Source organism: Bactrocera oleae, chromosome 3, assembly GCF_042242935.1.
Source record: "Bactrocera oleae isolate idBacOlea1 chromosome 3, idBacOlea1, whole genome shotgun sequence".
Taxonomy (NCBI): domain Eukaryota; kingdom Metazoa; phylum Arthropoda; class Insecta; order Diptera; family Tephritidae; genus Bactrocera; species Bactrocera oleae.
Window position 1 is genome coordinate 51,271,826 of NC_091537.1, and position 9,555 is coordinate 51,281,380.

The 9,555-nt window shown below is 36.2% G+C and overlaps 1 protein-coding gene across 1 annotated transcript; it reads right to left on the reverse strand.

The window, feature by feature from the left end:
• Positions 1–279: 279 nt before the first annotated feature.
• Positions 280–862, reverse strand: LOC138856076 (GRB10-interacting GYF protein 2-like). The gene is made up of 2 exons (XM_070106510.1): positions 682–862; positions 280–602 (listed from the first exon to the last, which is right to left on the reverse strand). The coding sequence occupies exons 1-2, from the start codon at positions 860–862 to the stop codon at positions 280–282; spliced, it is 504 nt and encodes a 167-aa protein (XP_069962611.1).
• Between the last annotated feature and the right edge of the window lie 8,693 nt (positions 863–9,555).

A 9,555-nucleotide genomic window follows, 5' to 3' on the forward strand; every position in this document is an offset into this window, starting at 1 on the left:
ACTCTTTCCAACGTTGATTCCTGCTCGTTTGCTAGTTGTTGCCTGGTTTGCTGGCGGGTCACTCTTCTTTGAGAAGAATTTAAAATTTGCTCACGACGTCTTCTTATTGGATCTTCTCGACGACTTCTCTTCAATGCTGCATCTCGTTGCCTCTCTTCTTCCCTTATTATTGCATTCTGACGCCGTACAGAACGTTCCATTGTGTTGTGCTCCTGCTCTATATTCCGGATTGGTTCTCCTATTTAAATGTTCCGCGGTGTTGCGTTCCTGCTCTTCAGTTCAATATTCCGGTTCGAAGCGCCTGTTCGAACGACCTATTGTGTTGCGCTCCTGCTCCGCTGCTCTATATTCCGGATTGTTTCTCCTATTTAAATGTTCCGCGGTGCTGCGTTCCCGTTCTTCAGTTCTATATTTCAGATCCAAGCGCCTGTTCGAATGTCCTATTGTGTTGCGTTCCTGCTCCGCTGCTCTATATTCCGGATTGTTTCTCCTATTTAAATGTTCCGCGGTGTTGCGTTCCTGTTCTTTAGTCCTATATTCCGGATCCAAGCGCCTGTTCGAATGTCCTATTGTGTTGCGCTCCTGCTCCGCTGCTCTATATTCTGGATTCAAACGTCTGTTTTAATGACCTACTGTATTACGCTGCTGCTCTGTGAAGTAGGTTCTGTTGTCTAGTGGAACGTGCAGAACTGTCACGAGTTCTCTCCTCATTGCGGTACTCCAAATTTGAGCTGCGTAATTCGGCAATATAGTCGGCGTTCCTCTGTCTATTATTTTCCAAATTTTGACAATATTGTTGTCGGCTTCGATTCAGCGCATTGCGACGTCTTTGTTCCTGCGATTGTCTAGGTACTTTTGGCATTTTTATAAATTAATAAGATATTTATACAAATAAAAAATATACTAAAAATAAACAGTGAAAAATTATAATATAATTAAAATAATGCTTATTCTTGAAAAATAATAATATTTTTAAAATAATGCTTATTATTTGAAAAGGATTTTTTTCGTTGTTTTGAAAGTGTGCCTTGTTGAAAGTTTAAGCTGCTCGCGTAAACTGAAGTGATCCGATGTGTTGGGCCCTATTTATTGAATGCTTTAGAGCCCGACTTCACATCTGCAAACTCTTTTGCCCTTCTTGGTATCATCAAGGAATTTTCGAAGAAACGTTAAGGCGTTAATTACAAAAAATGCATTGTAGAGGTTCTTTTTTACCTAGGTTATATTTTCTACCTCCCCTACGAACTAGGTTTTGTTTTGTACCTACCCATCAGTTAATTAGGGTTTTAAAATTCTTATTAATAAATATAACATATCTTGAATTATTAGGGATTTATTTATTTTATGGGTATTAAAAATATTATTTCGCCTTTCTCTTATGTATATATTCTTAACATAATTGTCTACTTACCTCCATACCAAAATTTATTTAGATCGATCAGTTTGTATGGCAACTATATGATACAGTAATCAGATCAGAAAAATTTCTTATGATATTTTATTGTTACCGTGGCCAATAATCCATGCCAAATTTCAGTAATTTTAGTGGAAATATTAAGACGTTAAATACAAAAGGGGCATTATCGAAGTTTTTTTTACCTAGGTTATGCTTTTGAGCTACGCTTCGAGCAATGTTTATTTCCTACCTGTTATTCTACCTAGAATGTTTTGTACCTACCCATCAGTTAATTAGGGTTTTAAAACTGAATAATTATGTTTTCAAAGTTAGTGTTCTATTATTATTAATAAATAATAATATATATTGAATAAATAGGGATTTGTTTGTTTTATGGTTAATTAAATAATATTTTTGCTCCTTACTCATATGTATCCGTTTCTTAACATTATTTTCAACTTATTGCCCCAATTAGCTACATGTCATATCTTACTTTTGGCACAAGCAAAACAGTTTTTGGCAAATATAAGAAAAATTTTATTGAAAGCTCAAATTGGACAGTATAAATTATTAATTAATCTGATTTGTTTATAATATATTTTTTGTAAAGTGGTTAAATCTGATTACAATGTAAATATATTGGAAAAGATTGATTAGTTATGTTACTCACTATTTACCATATAGGAAAAATTTAAGGGTTTAATTTTCTATTACAAACTATATTACATTTCGGAAAAAATGGGATCTCTATTTAATGAAAAAAGTAAGTCATGCCAAACTTTGTGAAGATATTTTATCATATAAAAAAATTGCCCATACAAGATCTTGATTTTGATCGGTCAGTTTCTATGACAGCTGTATGTTATAGTGGTCCGATCTTAACAATTCGTTCGAAGATTGAAGTCATATCTTAAGCAATAATCCATACTAAAAACTTCCATACAAAAATTTATTTTGATCGGTCCGTTTCTATGATAGCTGTGGTCTGATATGAACAATTCGTTCGAAGATTGTAGCGATATCTTGGACAATCATCATACATGCCATATTTCGTGAAGATAACTTGTCGTAAACAATTTTTTTCATAAAAAAAACTAAAAGTACATTGATCTCTTCAACGTGCTCTCAATTGCATTAGAAAATAAATATACATACGCACAAAAACTACCTCAACATAAGGACATAAAAAGTATTGTTCAGTTAAATGTGTTCTCTTAACATAACAAAAATGATTAATGGCGCCAAAATCAAATTAAACCTGCAGAAGCTACACGCTCAAGACAGGTTGCCACAAAGCAAATAAAAGGCAAAAATATTTGTGTCACCAAATTCATATCTGAGAGTGACATATTAACACGATACTGAACTCGATTTTCATATTCACCGATTCAAGACATCTCTGAATCGTTATTGGAAATAAAAAAACAAAATATTGACAATTTTTGGACTCGTCTCCAAACGGCTCATGACGCCATAGTAGATTTTGACGATTCACATCTACCACACAATTTTAAATCATCGGCTTACGCAATATACGAAAACTGCTTAGACCTGTACGAAGAAACAAAAGCTATGATTTCTGATCAATTAAAGCTAACAAAATGCAACTGCACCTACCCCATATCCTAAAGTAGAGCTGCCACAAATACGAAATCAAGAGGCAAGTTCAGACATTCACCTCGATGTGCCCGCATGTGACACAGAAACATTTTATGGAGGTAATGAAGAATGGCCATCCTTCCGGGACATGTTCACTGCCGTATACATCAACCATCCAAAATTATCACAAGTACAAAAATTTTATCACCTTCGATACAACCAGGCGTAATAGTAAAATAGTTCGCACTTAATGACGATAGTTTCAATTTGGCTTGGGAAGCTCTTAAATCAAGATACGAAAACAAAAGAATATTGGTCGATAAACAAATATCGATATTAATGAACTTGCCAAAAAATTCAAAAGGAAACAAGTAAAGAATTTACTAGACTACTACCCACTGTTTCTAATTGTTTGTCGGTTTTATCGACACAAAATATTCCCACAGATAGCTGGGACCCTATACTGGTAAACATATGCACTGCCGCATTACCAGGAAAATCATTACTTCTATGGGAGCAATCGCTGTCATCCCGAAGAAAATGCCCCACGTGGGAACAAATGAAAGATTTCCTAACTACCCAGTACGAAATCACAGAAAGGGTAGACAAAAAAATAGTCAGAACGAAAAGCGTTCAAAACGACGTAAATATAAGCTTCCACAGACGACATGCCAGTAGCAACAATAATTTAAATAGAAACTTCTTCAAAAATCAAACGTTCACATCCGAATAGTAGAAACAAACGTCATGCGAACTGTGTACAGGGAGCATAAGCTCAAATCTTGCGAGAAATTCAAAAAAATGAATATTAGCGATTGAAACAATTTTGTAAGAACAAAAAGAGTTTGTATAAAGTATGTCACTTGCGCATTCACTCAAAGATTGCGAAAGCGAGTTCAAAGTCATAAACGACATCATTCTATGCTTCATATAAATAATTTTTCCAGTTCACCCCCAAACAGCGCAAATATGAAAAGATCCACGAGTTTAGTTGCAACAGCAAATCCCGAAGTGCGAAATCCCGAAAATTGCCAAGAAGCACCATGCTGCTCAAAGGCATTAAAAACTCAAACGCTACACAGCGAAAACCAAAGTAGGGTACTACTACCCACATCAGTCGTCTCCATCGAACACCGAGGAGAGCTGTTTAAACTTAGGGCCTTAATAGACCAAGGATCACAACGATCTTTCATAGCGTCTAGGGCACAAAATAGGCTACGACTGCCAACAAAACAAGCCAACTTTGAAATTACAGGAATGGGCGGAAGGGAAGTGCAAAACTCTAATAAAATCTGCCCCATTACCCTAATATCCTCCCAAGCGGATAAGCGAGTTGTAGCAGAAGCTAAAGTCTTACGGAAACTTACTTACATGCTTCCAAGCTATCACATAAATAGCAAGCATTGGCAAAAGATTTCACAATTAAAGTTAGCAGATCCCAACTGCAACGCCCCCGCTCAAATATATATTCTAATAGGCAGCGACCTCATACCGAAAATAATACTTGAAGGTTTTGAAAAAATTTCAACCACCCTTCTAGCCCAAAACACTATATTTGGTTGGATTCTAAGTGGGCTAGTTACAGAACCAGTTTCCACATCAACAACTCAAGTTGACGAAAACTCTAAAGAATACGTTAATTCGCAATTAAGGAAATTTCGGGACTTAGAAAAACGCCCCCTTATATCTATTACAACCCCAGAAGATCAGTATTGTGACGACTTCTACAAAGCCACAACTACTCGATCAAATAATGGCCGGTACGTCCTACGACTACCACCAAAGCCACAATTTTCCAACACTCTACAAATTGGCACAAAAAACCAAGTCAGAGTTCCTTTTCACAACCCCAGTGTTAAAAACGCAAATATTGTATATATAATTCAACCAAATCATCCAAATATATAATATTACTCAATATTCCTAAAGAAAATTTTTTGTCCACCAATTTCCTTAAATTTGAAAAGGGCAGTACAACATAAAAATACAGAGGATCCAATAGATGCGATACCTGACCAGTTTTCATATTATACTGAGTCAATATCCGCATTATCCGCAATAACAATCTTGGCCCCGCAGGATGGCTTTTGCCAATTATGATACAAGGGAAAATCCTGGTCACAATTCTCAAACAATCTAAACGATATTCGAATCTCCCGATTTTGGCCCCAATCGCCCACGTCCATACATAATATCGTTCGCAGCATAGTTCTCCTAGAAAGTCAAAAAATCGACACCTTTCTTACTATAGTGGCGCATAGTTGACTAAATTTTCATAATTATGAAACAATTAAAAAAATAATGTTAAGAGATCACCATACTCTCAAACGAAAGCAAAGGTCGCAATTATCGCATCGATCTAAGCGCTCCTCATATGGGTGGTTTATGGGAATCAGCTATAAAAAGCTATCCTCCTATTTCAAAAAAGTAGATGTGTACTGCAAATATAAATATTATATTATTTATCGAATTTACTACATTACTAACTTGAAAAGAAGCCGTTCTCCAATCACGGCCAATCACTGTACTCTCGCAAGACCCCTCTAATTTCTCTGTCCTAACATCAGGGCATTTTCTCAAAGGAGAACCCATGCTGCCCATATCTGAGCCAGGCGTGCCGCTAACCTTAATAAGCCGATGTTAAAGAAATTTTAAACAAACAATGCACATAATAAAATTATAAAAGAAACAACGGAAAATACAATAAGTACGAAATGCAACTACAGCCTCATATACCCGCAAAATAAAGTTGCTTACCTTAAAGCACTTACGTTCATCATAATCACATACATCAAAATGCGTACAAAATATTCTTAAAACCAAAGCCGTTTTATACGCACAGAATATGGAGATACCACTACTTCATCACCGTGCCCTCATCTACTCCATCAGCAGTATGCCGAAATACATTCAACAGCACATACGTGTAATACTAGGGGCCCAGGATGTTTAAACTCCCTCCTCCAAGTCCACCACTCTACTCAGGAAAAACTGGCGCACCCTAATAATGCCCACCACATACTCACCAATACACCACACCAGATGACACCACACAGGACAACACAACATACCATCTCACAATTCGTTTATCGTCTACGAACGCCACAACAGCATTCGCTTATTAACTTTTCGACAACAACGATCCTGCGCGCTACTCTTGCCGATTATAAACCCGTCGATCGACATCGGCCCAAAATATTACTTTCCAGATGTATATTAAAAGCAATAATAATTTTTTTATGTGTAATAAAATATTGTACATTGTAAACGAGAAAAATCGCATTTTTATTATAATTTTAAACGCGAGTGTATTGAGTGTCAGTGTTTTAAAGACAGTGGTAGGCGCAAATTGTGTATCGCTTTATTCACTTATATTATTACAACTAACATAGACCTGGTAGACGGTTTAGCTAACGGCGCCGTTGGAAAGCTAGTTCATATAGAACAAAATGATGAAAATCAAGTAACTTGCATATGGCTCGTTTTTCCAGATAAAAACACTGGTATGGTGACTAGAAGAAAAGCCTCTGCCTTTCTTGCGGAACATAATATCGATAGACGTGCAGTACCAATCGTACGTCGAACTTCAAGTATAATAAAACCATTGTGTGAAAGAGAAATAATTTTCCATTGATATCAGGGTGTGTTATGACTATTCATAAGCCTCAAGGAGGTATATATGACGAGGTGGTCTATGAGTACAGTAAAAGTCATTCTATTCCCTTACTTTACGTAGCTTTAACACGAGTAACAAGTCTTAAAGTGTTGTTTATATGTAACAGTCATGATAACTTAAGATTTTAACTTGGAAGAAGAGTAGATCCATCAGTTTCAAGTTTACAGCAAGAATTTAAAATATTATCTCTAAACAAACTTACTCCATTGCAAGGACTGATCATTGAATTTATAAACTCCAGAAATAGATTAACCATTTATACTTTAAACTGCCAAATTCTCAGAAAACATACTACTGATTTACAAGGTTCTATATGTCAAAGGCGTAACTTTTTATTACTAACTGAAACATGGCTTCCTGCAGATGTCAGTTGACTTACCTAATTTTCACTGTATAGCTAAATTTAAGAGACAAAGCCGGTGGAGTTGCCATTTATAAAAACAACAAAAATTCACATATTACTGCATTCAACATGGATTTAGTAATTCAAAATGCTACAGAAGTTATTGTCTCCCAAACATCTATTGGCTATATGTGTGCTTCACATGTTAAACTAGAAGGTGGAAGTCAATTGATGATGATTGTTGCGTACATTTCTCCTAATAAAAAGTAAATGATATCATTTCATTTTTACACGAGAGATTATTTCCATATAGTCACAGAGGTTCAATAATTTTCAAAACCAATAAAGACAAACTACCATTGATTTTTCAATGTAAATTTTGCAAAAGATGAATCAACGTCATTAATTTCGTTTCTCCAAGAAGAATTTCAATTGCAAATTAATAACAATCCAAGAGAACCTACCACTAGATACGGAACAACAATAGATGCTGTATTTATTAGATATCTTGATAATGTTATGTCCAATACTTTTTTAACATACTTCATTTACCATCGACCAATTGTCACAGTAATACCGTTCTCAGAGGCAAACGAATTAAGTAGTAACGATTTATATATAATGAAAAAAATCGTAATATATTATTTTATTATTATTACATATTTAGTTCCTACCACAATCTATTATTTTCTGCATATTACTTTTACAAAAAAATGTCGATGTTTCACATCTGATAGGCGTCCCGTGACTGGTCACATTTTTATTTCCAGCAACGTAAGCAACAATTTGTACATGTGTGCATTGTATCACAATATATAGATATACAAGGAGCATTTCAAAGTAAACAGGACTTTAAAAAAAAAGACAGAACAAATAGTTTTATCGGCAAAATCAATTAAGGAAGGAAAGGTAGAAGTCGCACGGTGCCATATCAGGTGAATACGGAGAGTGGTTGATTGTTAAAATGTAATTTTTGGCCAAATAATCGGCCACAAGCGTCAACTTCCATCTTCGCGATATTCGGGCCGAATACGGCGCACCAAACGCTTTAAAACTCCAAGGTAGAATACCGCATTAACGTTTTGGCCGGATGGAACAAATTCTTTGTGGAGAATACCTTTGGAATCAATAAAAAAATCAGCATTGTCTTCACTTTTGACTTCTCCAGGTGCGATTTTTTGGGTTTCGGCTCATTTCTCATTTATGTCCTCACGACCACTTTGAAAACATTGAAACCACCGTGCACTCTGCTACGGGATAGGCAATCATCGCCATAAACTTGTTTCATCAATTGAAACGTTTCGGTAAAAGTTTTACCAATTTTAAAACAAAATTTAATGTTGGCTCTTTGTTCGAAGCTCATTTTCGCACCGATGACAAAAACATAATGACACTTAAAACGCAATAACTTAACTTCCAATAGATGAAATGTCAAGAAATTTTAACTGGAAGTCGATAAAGGATAGCAGATTCTAACGCACTAGTCGACATATAGATGGCGCGACTAGGGTTTACTTTGTTACTTTTTTACTGTTTACTTTGGTACGCACCTTTTATATATATACCAAGGATAAAGTTGTACACCCTTAGTAAAATTTAATTTATTCTTCCAAAAAAACATATTAATTTATCTTTTATTTTTGTAGAAAGTCAAGTATGAAAGTAGTAAGTCAAGTATGATATGGTCAATGATGAAGATTTGGAGTAACGGAAAAAACAACTGAAAAAGGCGCAACCGACTCTACTGAAATTTGCAGCGGTTCAGAGTTAGTGCCACTACACATTGAAATATTACCTTTTTAAAATTGTACATATGTAACTCAATTAACAAAAAGGCGCGTGTACCTCAGTACACAGGACAGTGGTGGAGAACTCTGGCTAGTCTCAGCCTATATGCCGCACGACGACGAGGTGGCTTCACCACCGGACCTACAGAGCAGGGAAGAGGTCAGGCGTAAAGGAGCCGCAGTTTTAAAAGGCTCGGATGACAATTCAAGGCACACCGTCTGGGGGAACTTGGCCATAAACGCAAGAGGTGAGTCACTTTTTGATTTTATTTGTGGTGTAGATCTTTCTATTTGCAATAAGAGAAACTGGTCTATTTTTATGACAGTTAGCTGAGCAGAAGTCCTTGGCGTTACGCTAGCTTCTAGATAAATTGCTCCCTTGATCTCGGAATGGAGCTTGGACAACTCGTGCCCGGAGCTCAGAACCAAAAGAAATTTCAGAAATACCAATTGGGTCCTGTATTATAGGAAGCTTCGACCGCGCCCGACAAGGATTCGATCCTATTTTCAAACATCGAGGCTTTCAGCTCTGTTAGTAGAACTACTCTGGAAAGCTCTTGTCCTCTAAGAACTCAGAAAAGTAAAGGGAAACTCCCTTTTTGAACTTTGGAGCTAACGGAAATCAGATCTTCCAGCAGAATCCTCTTAAACAAATCCCGTAAACGTGGCTCTAGTGACGAATGGGCGTTGTATAAGGCTGGACTAGCCATTTACAAGTCCGAGTTGAAGAAAGTCAAGAGAGCCTCGTGGATAG